This window comes from Pongo abelii, chromosome 18, assembly GCF_028885655.2.
Source record: "Pongo abelii isolate AG06213 chromosome 18, NHGRI_mPonAbe1-v2.0_pri, whole genome shotgun sequence".
In the NCBI taxonomy this organism is placed as follows: domain Eukaryota; kingdom Metazoa; phylum Chordata; class Mammalia; order Primates; family Hominidae; genus Pongo; species Pongo abelii.
The window spans coordinates 2996624-3009947 of NC_072003.2; the positions used below are offsets into that span (position 1 = coordinate 2996624).

General features: G+C 55.6%; 2 protein-coding genes across 11 annotated transcripts in view; one reads left to right on the top strand and one right to left on the bottom strand.

Annotated features, from left to right (window-relative positions):
- Positions 1-1090, bottom strand: part of SRRM2 (serine/arginine repetitive matrix 2) — an 18731-nt gene extending 17641 nt beyond the window's left edge. For 7 of the 10 annotated variants that reach the window (XM_063717520.1, XM_009250357.4, XM_063717519.1 and 4 more), the window contains exon 1: positions 927-1064. The gene's annotated coding sequence lies outside the window, so the exon portion shown is untranslated. Of the gene's footprint in view, positions 1-918 lie in introns of all 10 variants that reach the window. The other 3 variants (XM_054534628.2, XM_054534632.2, XM_054534633.2) reach the window with 3 other exon arrangements.
- LOC129047442 (dapper homolog 3-like) overlaps positions 1-12862 on the top strand; it is a 12958-nt gene extending 96 nt beyond the window's left edge. The window contains exons 2-4 of the mRNA XM_054535081.1: positions 580-1331; positions 4091-4205; positions 12376-12862. Coding sequence (XP_054391056.1) covers positions 580-1331; positions 4091-4205; positions 12376-12461 — 953 coding nt within the window. The 3' untranslated portion in view covers positions 12462-12862. The remainder of the gene's footprint in view (positions 1-579; positions 1332-4090; positions 4206-12375) is intronic.
- Positions 12863-13324: the final 462 nt, after the last annotated feature.

The following is a 13324-nucleotide window of genomic DNA, read 5'->3' on the forward strand; positions in this document are numbered from 1 at the left end:
AGAGCCCTAAGCCCACGCACTTAGAATGAAAGGCAACATAACACTGAAAATTCTGATCCAGATTCGTCCTAACTGAAGCCGAGTGAAAACCAAGCTTCAGAAGAGCTGTGTGCCAAATAACGCCTGAAACCAATCAGAAAACTTATATATGAGTCCGGCGTTTTCTTCCCAACGAAGGTCTCCAAAAGCCTCCTTAGTTTTAACACGAATTCTCGGGAGACGTTGAAAAAGTGTAAAAAGGGAACGCACGGTCTACCTTACAAATGTAAACTGAACACGTTTTCTTCAGTTTTTAAGATTTGGGGTTTCTCCCCGCTACTAACAACTCAAAGTCTGATAGCCAGGAATCCAAAACCATTTAAATCCGGCCCATGGAGTTCAAGGCCCTCCCCGCAGCGCCGGGGGCCTATTTTCGGCCTTGCGGAATGGGGGAGGGGGCTGCGCGGCGTCCCGCAGTCTGGGAGGCCCCCGGCACGGGCAGCCCAACGCCCAAGAGAAGCCCGAGGAAAGGAGATCTGGAACCGGGGGCAAGGGTCCAGGAGCAGGCCCCCCGCCGCCGCCCCTTCCCCGCCACTTAAGGGCCGAAAGCGGCAGCTGCGGGAAGGCCACCTCGGCCGCACGTGTGGGGGGGAGGAGTGAAGCCGAGGCGCGCGCGCTCCCCCCTCGCCAAGGGCGCTCGCGAACCCGAGTACAGGCGGCTGCGAACGCCGTTGCCATGGGGGAGGGGCGGGGGGGTCGAAGCCCGCGCGCGACAGGAACGGCGGGAAGGGGGAAGGGAGGCGAAGGCGTCCGCGCCAGCGAAGGGCGGCAAGCGCGCGTGCGCGCGGAGGAGCTCGGCGGCCTGGGCCGTTCTCCGCGCGCTATGGCCTCGCGCCGGGGCCGCCACCCCTCCCCCACCCGGCTCGCTGGCTCCCTCACCCTCTCACCCGCCGCCTCCGCCCGCCGCCTCCGAGGGGGAGAGGTCTTGCCGCCGCCGCTGCTCGAGCTCCCGAGTCCCTCGGGCCTGGGGCCGCCGCCTCGCCTCGCAGGTCCGCCCGCCTCAGCCGACGCCGACGCCTCCTCGCTTCCTCAGGGGCCGCAGCGGGCTCCGACTGCGCCACTCGCACCCCGCCTGGGCCGCGCTGCACGTCAGCACGACTAACTGCGTGCGTCAGCACGCAAACGGGCCTCGCGGGGCTTACCGGGAACTGGAGTGCGCCCCGAGGCCTTTTGCGCAGGCGCCGAAGCCCCACTGTGAAGTACCGTTTTTTCAGGCACAAGAAAGGTTTCACCCCGTTGCCAAAAGACTAAGCGTCCCGTTGGCCAGTGCAACGAAGAACAGAGGAAGCGACGTAAGACACCGCGTATTCGTAGGCCTTCCGCTGTGGGGAGGAGCACTGGGCCTAGTGGCAGTTAAGCGGCGCCCGAGCGCGTCTCGTCTCCCGCTGTCGATGCAGAGCATTCTGGGAGTTGTGGTTCGGGCGTGTCGCGGAGCCCGGATGTAATTTCGGCTCGGGGCGCGGCGGCCATTTTGTCTCCCCATGTTGGGAGACGATAGCCCAGGCGCGGTGGTGCTGCCGCTTTCGTGTGACTGTGGGTTTCCGGAGCGAGCCGGCGGCTGCACAGCAGTCCGCCTTCCCGTACCCGACAGAAGCCGCCTCAGACCCCAGCCAGTGGGCACCCCCGGACGCCCCGAGCCTGGCTGCAGGCCCTAAACCTGCACCAGGGGCCCAACTAGCTACCCGTGGCATGGGCCACGCTCTCCCGCTGTAGACCGGGGTGAGGCCCGACGGCTGCCCCTGGGGGAGGAGTTCTCTTAGCTTCCGGTAGGGCAGCCAGGCCGGGGTCCCACCGGTGAAGCGGCACATACAGGAACAAGGCAGGAGGAAAATAATAAGCACCTTAAAGTTTCCACTTTTCGGTACCGTACTTCCTGTTAATGTTTCTAAGCTCGTGATTCTGGGCCTGATAATCAGCCAGTCTTCCTCACAGCAGAGTTGTAAGACGCTGGGCTGCTCAGGCACAAGTTCCTATTTAGCCCCACCGCTGGCGAGCAGCCCTGGACGTCCCGCTTAGCTGTCCTAACCAACTCAGATGGCCTTGATCCGCAACAGGACGCGGTACCACGTAATGAACTGTCCATTTGAGTGCAAGGACTTATATTTGATATTACGATTTGGGGATGTTTTTAAGAGGCAGGGTCTTGCCCAGGCTGTTCTCGAATTTGGGGCTCAAGCGATCCTCCGACCTCAGCCTCCCAAGTAGCTGGGACTACCCGTGCATGACACTCTATCTGGCCCTTGTTTTTTTTTTGTTTTTTTTTTTTGACGTGGTTTCACTCTTGTCACCCAGGATGGAGTGCAATGGCGTGATGTCGGCTCACTGCAACCTGTCTCTCAGGTTGAAGTGATTCTCCTGTCTCAGTCTCCCGAGTAGCTGGGATTACAGGGGTGTGCCACCACGCCTAGCTAATTTTTGTATTTTTAGTAAAGACGGAGTTTCACTATATTGGTCAGGCTGGTCTCGATTTCCTGACCTCAGGTGATCTCCCCACCTCAGCCTCGCAAAATGCTGGTATTACAGGCGAGAGCCACCACGCCCGGCCCGCATCTGGCTTTAAGATTTGTTTTTCACTTGCCCGTGGGAGGATGTACTCATCTCAGATGCTAAAGTCGGGAGACGCTCCCCCCGCACCCCCGTCTCCTGCAGGAACTCTGATCGCAGGTTTGAGTGTCTGAACTCTGCATCTGTAGACGGTGCTTCTGTAAGCCGGACGCAACTCTGGAGTGGCATAACAAAGTGGCAAAGGCTTTGCTTTTCTGGTTAAAGACCCCAGCACCTCCAATGAGACCCTTTCCTGTACCCCCACTGATATTCTTTATGGAATGTTTTGTGCGTGAGTCAGCGCATTTAATGCCCGTGAATAGTGACAAAACATGGTTTGTAGTACCCTAATGACTGATGATGCTGAGAATCTTTTCATGTGCTTGTTGGCCATTTGTACATCATCTTTGGAAAAATTTCTCTTCTTGTCTTTTGTCTATTTTATTTTTTTGGGACAGAGTCTCATTCCTAACCCCGGGCTGGAGTGCAGTGGCACGATCTCCGCGCACTACAATTCTTGTGCCTCAGCCTCCCGAGTAGCTGGGATTACAGGCGCACACCACCACCCAGCTCATTTTTGTATTTTTAGTAGAGCTGGAGTTTTTTGTAGAGATTGTGTCTGTCTCCCTGTGTTGCCCAGGCTGGTCTTGAACTCCTGGGCTCAAACTATCCTCCTGCCTTAACCTCCCAAAGTGCTGGGATTACAGGTGCGAGCCATGGCACCCAGCCCTAGAATGATTTTTTAATTTCCCTTTAAACTTTATTTCTATTATTTATTGTAATGTAGTGAACGGTGGTGCCCCAAAACTTAACAACCACCTAGACATTCAGAAGGTGACCTTATTTGGAATAAGAGATTTTGCAGATATAATTGAGTTAAAGATCTGAAGATGAAATCATCATGAATTTAGGGTAGGCCATAAATCCAATGACTGACATTCTTACAAGAAGACAAGAGGACACAGGCACCCGGGGGAAGAGGCCGTAGGAGACCCAGGCAGAGATTGGAGCGGTGCCCATGCCAGGGATCTCCAGGAGGAGCCAGAAGCTGGAAGAAGCCCTGCAGATCCTCTCCCAGAGCGTTTGGAGGGGGCACAACTCTGTCCACACCTTGGTCTCCACCTTCTGGCCTCCAGAGCTGTAGGGGAACCCACTTTTGTGGTTTGAAGCCACCAAGTTCATGGTGACTTATGGCAGCCCTAGGAAAGTGACATGCACAGGTAAACCACATTCACTGCAGAAAACATACAGATCAGCAAAAAGAAAAAAAGCACACAGGGGCACCACCCCCAGAGACAGCCATCGCTGACATCCTAGCAGCTGTCACCTCGGAGTGATGTTCCTAAAATGCAAACTTCTGAACTGCTTAAAACTCTTCCAGACACCCTCAGGTTGACATCACAACTCCTTTGTTGGGCCTTCCAGGGCTGGTTCTTCCCGTGGCCTCTTTTCGCTCCGCTCTGTGACAATCCATGATGGGCACACTTGCCTATGCTTGTTCTCCCAGGCAGTGGCCTTGTGTGGGCCTTCAGCTTCCAGTTCCATGGCCTGGTGGAGGACCCTGTGGTGCAAGTCTTCCTCCAGACCTGCCTGGCCTGGGGCCCAAGACTGGGAAGCCTTTGGTGAGTGGAGCCCCTCCCATTTGCACACTGGCTTCCTGGAGCTTACATTACGAATAACTAGACAATTACCAGCCAGGACAGGTGCTAGGGAGGGTGGGAACAGGGTAGGGGGGTGAGGACGATGTCTGCAAAAGCATCCTGCCCTCCAGAGGGAGACCAGACCTTCAGGAAGGACAGTCCCCGGGGTTAATGCCGTAGCCTCCCACCTCCCAGCTGCCTGGGAGGGTTTCTCGAATTACCTTTTTATCTGGAGACCCCAGCCCCCATCCAACCCCTCCCACAGGGCTGCAAGGAGGGTCTCTTGAGAGGCCTTCTGGCTTCCAGGCCCCATGTGTGCTCCCTGCCCTCTGGGCAGGATGGATTGAGGCTGGTCCTCAGCGCAGGCATGTTGGGGCACACGGCAAGCAGAACAAGTGCCTGGGCCCTCTCTGTGCAGTACCCAGACCTCAAAAGTACTTGGCTCTGAACCTCTGAAACATGCCCTGGTTCCTGTACCCAGGACAAGCAGATGTGAAACACTGGAAGTGAGTACTGCGAGGAATGGCCTTCCACGTGCAGCTGGCGTGGCCCGTGTCCAAGCCACTTCAGTGGCTCTTTCTGGCCTTGGTGGAGCACACCTGGTGAGGTCGATACCGTCCAGCCACCCCTTTCTTTTCTGCAGGGGGTGGAGGGATATTCTTTGTGATGTAAGGGTTTAGAGAGCTTTTGAAGCACTAATTGGGGCCAGGTGTGGTGGCTCAAGCCTGTAATCCCAGCACTTTGGGATGCTTGAGGCCCAGGAGTTCAAGACCAGCCCTGGGCAAGATAGTGAGACTCCCCCCACCACCCCCCATCTCTAAAAAACAAACACAGAAAAGCACTCATTTTATTTTCTTTCTTTTTTTCTTTTTTTTTTTTTTTGAGACGGAGTCTCGCTCCTTCGCCCAGGCTGGAGTGCAGTGGCGTGATCTCGGCTCACTGCCAGCTCCGCCTTCCAGGTTCACACCATTCTCCTGCCTCAGCCTTCTGAGTAGCTGGGACTACAGGCGCGCCACCATGCCCGGCTAATTTTTTGTATTTTTAGTAGAGAGGGGGTTTCACCGTGTTAGCCAGGATGGTCTCGATCTCCTGACATCGTGATCCGCCCGCCTCAGCCTCCCAAAGTGCTGGGATTACAGGCGTGAGCCATCGCGCCCGGCCAAGCATCATTTTATTTTCTTAAGATTCCCAGTCTCTTTGAAAGAGGTTACAGTCATAAATTTACGAAATTTCTTTTTTTGTTGTTTTTTTGTTTTTTGGGAAGGAGTCTCGCTCTGTCACCCAGGCTGGAGTACAGTGGCGCTATCTTGGCTCACTGCAAGCTCCGCCTCCCAGGTTCACATCATTCTCCTGCCTCAGCCTCCCAAGTAGCTGGGACTACAGGCGCCCGCCACCACGCCGGGCTAATTTTTTGTATTTTTTTAGTAGAGACGGGGTTTCACCATGTTAGCCAGGATGGTCTCCATCTCCTGACCTCATGATCCACCCGCCTTGGCCTCCCAAAGTGAAATTTACAAAATTACAAAGCCTAGCACAATGGCACACCTGTGATCCCAGCTGCTTGGGAGGCTGAGGCTGGAGAATCACTTGATTGAGTCCATGAGTTCGAGACCAGCCTAGACAACATAGCAAAACCCCATCACTATGAAAATCCAATTGAATTATGACTGCCAAGTTTGACGCTTTTGTATTTAAAACTACTTCTTTAAAAAAAACAAAATATGCATCAGACAAACTCATCACTTAATAATTATAAAGTAATGAATATATAAAGACATGCTTCCTCAACTGCCTGACGTCTCAGCCCACTCTGCAGAGCGCCCGGAGCCGTAACAGGAGCCCCTCCAGTGCAGCCTCCACAGAGTGTCCCTGCAGGACTGGAGCCACTCAGAGACGTCCGTGTTCATGCACTATTGGCACAACTTCATCAGATTTTAAAAATGCAGGCTGGGCACGGTGGCTCACGCCAGTAATCACAGTACTTTGGGAGGCCAAGGCGGGCGGATCACCTAAGGTTGGGAGTTCGATACCAGCCTGACCAACATGGAGAAACCCTATCTCTACTAAAAATACAGAATTAGCCTGGCATGGTGGTGCATGCCTGTAATCCCAGCTACTCAGGAGGCTGAGGCAGGAGAATCGCTTGAACCCGGGAGGTTGCAGTGAGTCGAAATCATGCTATTACACTCCAGTCTGGGCAACAAGAGCAAAACTCTGTCTTAAAAAAAATGCAGCCTGGCCTACATGGCAAAACCCTGTCTCTGCTAAAAATACAAAAGTTACTTGAGCATGGTGGTATGCACCTGTAGTCCCAGCTACTCGGGAGGCTGAGGCAGAAAGATCACCTGAGCCTTGCGCGGTTGAGGCTACAGTGAGCGGTGATCATGCTGCTGCACTCCAGCCTGGGTGACAGAGTGAGACTCTGTCCTCTCCCCCCAAAAAAAGCCTAAATGCCCATCTACAGGAAATGAGTTAAGTTCATTTGAAATTCATTCATTATGAAATTGGGCCCACCTGGTTGATGACATGATTAATTTAACTCATGAATCACAGAATAAAGAGGAGCTCTACGGCCTGGCATGGTGGCTCATGCCTGTAATCCGAGCACTTTGGGAGGCCAAGGCGGGTGGATCACCTGAGGTCAGGAGTTGGAGACCAGCCTGACCAACATGGTGAAACCCCATCTCTACTAAAAATACAAAAATTATCTGGGTATGGTGGCGGGCGCCTGTAATCCCAGCTACTCTGAAGGCTGAGGCAGAAGAATCTCTTGAACCCTGGAGATGGAGATTGCAACGAACCAAGATCATGCCACTGCCCTCCAGCCTGGATGACAGAGCGAGACTCTGTCTCAAAGAAAAAAAAAAATGGAGCTCTGCATTCTCCTGGTGCTCAAGGCACCATGTCAGGCAACATTGTCATCAGGCTGGTAGGTGGGTGCAGAGATCCAGGGGCAGGTGGGTGGCAGACAAATCCAGGCAGCACCCAGGAGCCCTAACGGCTTCCCTGCTCCAGCTTGGTGACCGCAGCCAGATGCCCCCACCCCTCAGTGCTGCACCGGGAGCCTGTGGAAACCTTTGTGACCCAGGTTCGGCTCATGGGCCAGGATACGATGCACTTCCCCTCAGCAGGGACAGTGCTCAGCACAGTGCCTGCAGCCTTCACACAGCTCAGCTCTTCTTTCTAGGAGCTAGGAAGCTGTCAGCTTAGCTCTCTGTGAGTGGGGTTTTTAAAATTCTGTTTGCAGTCAGAGCTTATGGTCCCAACACACAAATCCCCACCTATGGGCCTATCGAGGAGGCACAGGGCCCACGCCCATCCCTCCAGGTGCCCTTCTGCAAGTGACAAGCACCCACAGCCTCAGGGGAGTCCTCACTCCCCCAGCTCAGCGTGTTGCTCTGCAGGGTTGGGTGCCCGAGGTGCCTAAACCAGGGAGGAAGATCGTCTAGTGGGCTGCATGCCCAGCACCACTCAAGGCCGTAGGTGCAAATGTGGATTCCAGTCCTCGGGGGCCCTGGAGAGGGGACCTTTCCATACCTGGGGTGTAGGAGCAGTGGGAGGCAGGTGTGGGGAGAGGAGAGCTTGCACAGCCAGGCAGGGGCAGGAAGTAGGGGGCTGAGACACTAAGGGAGGCCAAGATGCAGTCCCTCTCCTGCAGGGGTCTCATCGACCCCTGTACAGTAAAGACTCCGTCTCCACCTGTGCTGTGCGGGGTTTGCTAGGTAAGGTCTCCAGTGCCTGAAGCCCTGTGTGCCAGGGCTGGGTCTACCCCAGAGCCCCACGCACCTTCCAGGTCAGCCCCAGTGGTCAGTTCTCCTGTCCTCTGTGATATACAGCTGCCATTCCTGCCTCCCCTAGCCCCAGCTTCCCTCCAGGCCAGTGTGGCTGATTTTGCCCACCCAGGAATGCCCTGTGCAGAGGCCCCTCCAGGCAGGTACCTGCAGGGCTGAGGAGGGCTTGTGAGCTCCTGAGTGGCCCAATCTGCCCCCAGAGAAGGCTGGCTCCAATACCGTTATTTGATGGCAGACCAGTCCCTGTGTTTTGAGCAGAAAATGTTCCAATACGGAGCTACTCCAAATAGTTCAAAAATAAAAAGCGTGTTGGGAGGAGTCTGGCTTGCTGCCCTTCCTCCCTTACCTGTCCCACCCCAGTAGATCAGCCTGGGGTTGGTTTCTCCCATGCCTCGTGTATCTTTGGACAAACCCCTCTGTGGTTGTCTGCCTTCCTCGTGGCACAGGCCAAGCTGTGTCGGGAGCATGCTGCGCTGCCCTGGCTGGGAGGGACATCTCTGTCACAGCATAAATGCATCTGTGACCTGGTCAGTGGGGTCACTCTGCCCTCCGCAGCCAGGTGCTAATTGTTCCCCACCTGTAGTGCCCAGATGCCTGTTCAACAAAACTTTGCCGCCAGAGCGTGTTGCTTTTTTTTTGTTTTTGAGATTGAGTCTCACCCTGTTGCCCAGGCTGGAGTGCAGTGGCACGATCTTGGCTCACTGCAACCTCTGCTTCCCGGGTTCAAGCAATTCTCATGCCTCAGCCTCCTGAGTAGCTGGGATTACAGCCACATGCTACCACACCCGGCTAATTTTTGTATTTTTAATAGAGACGGGGTTTCACCATACTGGCCAGGCTGGCCTCGAACTCCTGACCTCAAGTGATCCACCTGCCTCGGCCTCCCAAAATGCTAGGATTACAGGCGTGAGCCACTGTGTCTGGTCCAGGGTGTGTTGCTTTTTGCCTCTCTCCCCAAGAAGTTTGCGTTTCCCTGTTATGAGACTGAGGATCTTCTGTACATGAGAGGTCATTTTAATTTCCTTTCCTGTGAACTGTGTGTGCAGACCCCACGTGAGGTTCATGTAGTTGCCGCAGCCAGTTCGCACAAACCAAGTGGCTATAAACAACTCCAATGTCGGACCTGACAGTTCTGGGGCTAGAAGTCCAACAGGGGTCTCACTGGCTGGAACGCATGTGCCCCAGGACTGCGTTGCTTCCTGGAGGCTCTCAGTGAGAATCCATCTCCTTGCCTTCAGCTTCAAATGCTGCCTGAGACCCTTATCTCACAGCTGCCTCCATCCCCAAAGCCAGTACTGGCGGACACAGCTTTCCCCCATTGCCTCTCCATGTTCTGAGGCTCCTGCCTGACCTTGCACATTTCAAGATCCTTGTGATCACACTTGGCCCCAGATCCTCACGACACTCTCCCCATCTGAAAATCAGCAGTGGCATCCTCCGTTCTACCTCGATTCCCCTTCATCACGGGGTAGTGGTGTTCACAAGCGAATCACAGGTCCCTTCACTCTGTTTCTTTGGGGTCTTTGGCCTTCCTCTTCTCTTTTTCCAAGAGGCCTACAAATATCCAGGAAACTGGGTCTGTTTGTCATGTGACTTGCCAAATGTTTCTTTCCAGTTGACAGCATCCGTTTACACTTTACCAATGATGTTTGTTATTTTTGTTGCAGAAGATTTCAGTTCCTAAGTAGTGAGAGCAATGATCTTGGCTTTGCGTGATGTTTAGGAAGCCTTCCCCACTCCCAAACCAGAAGGGAATCCATCCAGATTTTCCTCCACTGTCTGGGTGGCCGCTCTGTGGATGTTTCCATCTCTATCCATTGCCGGCACCTGGTGAGGTATGAGGACTGGGGCCCGGCTTTCCAAACACTCCCCAGATGCCCCACCCCCTGGATGGCTTCTGGCTGCCCATAGGGACACCGTGGACCTTAATGGTGGAGGAGCCAGGGTGAGGTGACTTGGGATGAAGTCCCGTGACACGGTCACAGGGTCGTACAGGAGGGAGCAGATTTCAGACTATCAGGGTGGGAGCCCTGTGGGGGGCCTGTGAGGAGCAGATCCCAGTCCAGACACCCACAAAGGGCTGGGGTGGGGATATCCTGGCCAAGGGGGTAAGGCCAGCAGCACTTCCCCTGCTCTGTGCACCCTGGGCCTCCATTCTGCGAAGGCCTGGGGTTGTGCTGGTGGCAGAACCACGCGCCTCAGGAGAAGGCCCGCCGTCCTGTCGGGCATTGCCACATCTTTGCCTGGAGAAGCACGACCTCCCCCAGCGTCCAGCTGGCTGGCAAGTTTTCGAGGACGGTTTATACTTTTCCTAAATAAGCTGCACACTTACAGTGAAATCATCTCCTCCCTCCTAACACAGCCACCCCATACCCTAGTATTGGCTGCAGCACAGCTCTAGAGTGAGGGATGATCTCCAACACAGACAACGCAAAGCCTCCCTTCCACTCCCACGAGAAAGGTCTCTGTGGACCCCTCAGGCTCCATCCCCGGGCTGGTATCCCAGGCCCAGCAGGAGCAGTGCTGGGGGACTTTACGGGACCTTGTACCCCAGAGCCTAGAACCCCCCGTGCGGCGTGCCTGGCCCTCACCGTGAGGCCTACGCCGGCCATTTCTGCTCTGAGAGCCTTCGTGTGTCCCCCTGGCTCCTCCCACCAGCCCAGGGGTAGAGGGTGGGGTCCCAAGGCCTCTGGGAGACAGAACTCAGAGGGACAAAGTCCCTGCCCGGAGGCCACCAGCAGGTCCCTGCAAAGGGCAGAGTCGGCAGTGTCTGGTGTGGAGCCTGTACTCAGTGGGACGGGGCCATCGTGAGGGTCCAGGCCAGCCTGTCTGAGACCTCTGCTCACTGCTCCAGTCCGTACAGGCCCTGGGTCTCCTGGCCCCCACTCCAGTGGCATCTTTGTGAAGATTAGTTTATGGTGCCCTCCCCCGACCCCAGGTGTCCCAGCCCTCTACCAAGGCCCATGACCCAGCCCTTTAGAGTCTGGTTTGGACATGGCACCTGCTAAGCCCAGGCCAGCAGCCCCATGGGATGGACTCCCCGCTGCCGGTGTCTGCCTCCTGGGTCTGAGGAATTTTTTTTTTTTTTTTTTTTTTTTTGAGGCAGCGTCTCACTGTGTTGCCCAGGCAGGAGTGCAGTGGTGTGATCTCAGCTCACTGCAACCTCTACCTCCCGGGCTCAAGCAATTCTCCTGCCTCAGCCTCCCGAGTAGCTGGAACTACAGGTGCGCCACCAACCCAGCTAATTTTTTTTTTTTTTTTTTTTTTTTTTTGAGACGGAGTCTCACTCTGTCGCCAGGCTGGAGTGCAGTGGTGCAATCTCAGCTCACTGCAACCTCAGCCTCCCAAGTAGCTGGGATTACAGGCACATACCACCACACCCAGCTAATTTTTGTATTTTTAGTAGAGATGGGGTTTCACCATGTTGGCCAGGATGGTCTCGATCTCCTGACCTCGTGATCTGCCCACCTTGGCCTCCCAAAGTACTGGGATTACAGGTGTGAGCCACCGCACCCAGCCCTAATTTTTGTGTTTTTAGTAGAGATGGGGTTTCACCATGTTGGCCAGGCAGGTCTGAGAATTCTACAGCTTCATTTTGTGCCTAGGGCCAGGACAGTGGAGGTCGTGGGCCACACAGCATTCCCAGGTAGCTGAAGCTTCTCTGTTGATGGAACAGCCCCCAGCACGTGGCTTGGCTTGTGGTGTGAGGGGTGGCCATTGGGTCCATTGCTGTGGTGTCACTGTTTACTTCTCCGCACCAAGAGACTCCACTTGGACCCGCCTGCTAGGGGCTAGCGTCACGGTTAAGTTAGGGAGGAGATGGCTTCATCTGAGCTCCAGGACATTGGCTGACAGCTTCTTTTGCTTTTCTGTCATGGTGTGGTCCCCAGTCCTTGGGACAAACTCACCTGAGTTCCTGAGGTTTCCCCCTCCTGCTGCCCCTGGCCTGCAAGGGGGCAGAGGACCTCGTCCTGAGCTCTGAGAAGCCTGACCCCAACCCTCCCAGAGCTTCCCTCGAGGGGCCCTTCCAGGCTGTGCTGTGTTCACTACCCTCCCAGGTCCAAGTCTCGCCTCCTCCAGAAAGCCTCCCAGGACTGCTGGCCGCAAACACAGAACTCCCAAGGGAAGGCTCTTCCACCAAAAGTCACGGCTGCGGTGATAATGATGAGTTTGGAGAGGGCTGCAGACCCTGAGGCAGGGGTTGGTGCAGGGGCTGGACCTGAAACTGGGTTCACACAACAAGCTCAGGCTCCTCTTAACACTCCTGATTGGTGACATTATGGGGTCTTGGATGCCTCCTCCTCTCTGTGCCTCGTACTGCCCCTGCCACCTGGGACTCCACCAAGTTCCTTCTTCACCAGCCATGAGGAAAGCCTGCCCGGGGGCCAGCACTCTCTTCCTGAGCCTTAGAACCCGGAGCATTCTCACTGCTTCTATGTCACAGTAAGTAAAAAATACATAAAATGAAATGAAATATCATGATCACCTGAGAAGAAAGTTCGGCGTAGGCCCGTATCATGCGTTTCCAGAGAAGCCACAGCTTCCCTATGAAGCCATTGCTGACATGACGTAGGGAAGGGTGGGGCCAGGAAACAGCCGATATCCAGCCCCTCCAGGCTGACTCAAGCCAGAGTGTGCGGGGGCCAGCCATGGAACAGAGGGAGCCTCCTGCCCAGGGCAAGCGTGGGGAGACCACCAGGGGCCCCAGGCGGGTGAGCTGCTCCGGCAGGGACAGCACAGGTGGTGCGTGGTCAGGGCTGGACATCGGGGTTAGTCGGCAAGGATGAGGAGTCTCTGGGGTTGGAGGCCGAGGCTTGGGGTTCTCAGGCAACGGCAGGCCTAGGTGCAGCAGGGAATTATTTGGAGGGAGGAAATCAAGCTTCCCTTCTAGAAAGGGCCACGGGGACCAAAGGAAGAGGGCAGGGACAGCCCCTGGAAAGGGCAGGTGAGGAAGGTGAGGCTGGAGGGGACCCGAGAAGGGATCCTGGGGAGGCACTGGCCAAGAGCAGGGTGAGGGCCAGGCTGCAGCTTTCCCTGCACCCAGCTCTCCCTGGGGTGGCCCTGGCCCTGCTCCGCTGTCCCCTGCAGGACAGGCGCCTCAGGCTTGTCCCAGCTTGTCCTACAGCAGGTCCTCAGCACCCACAGGTCCTGCCTTGGGCTCTGCAGAAGCAGGGAGTGATGAGGTCAGGACCTTGGGCCACAGAAGAAATGGGCTGGGGGACAAGGACGGGGGCTGGGGGACTGACAGCTGTTTTCTGAAGGCCCGGGGAGTGGAGGAGAGGGGTGAGGGGCCAAGGCTTGAGGCTCAGT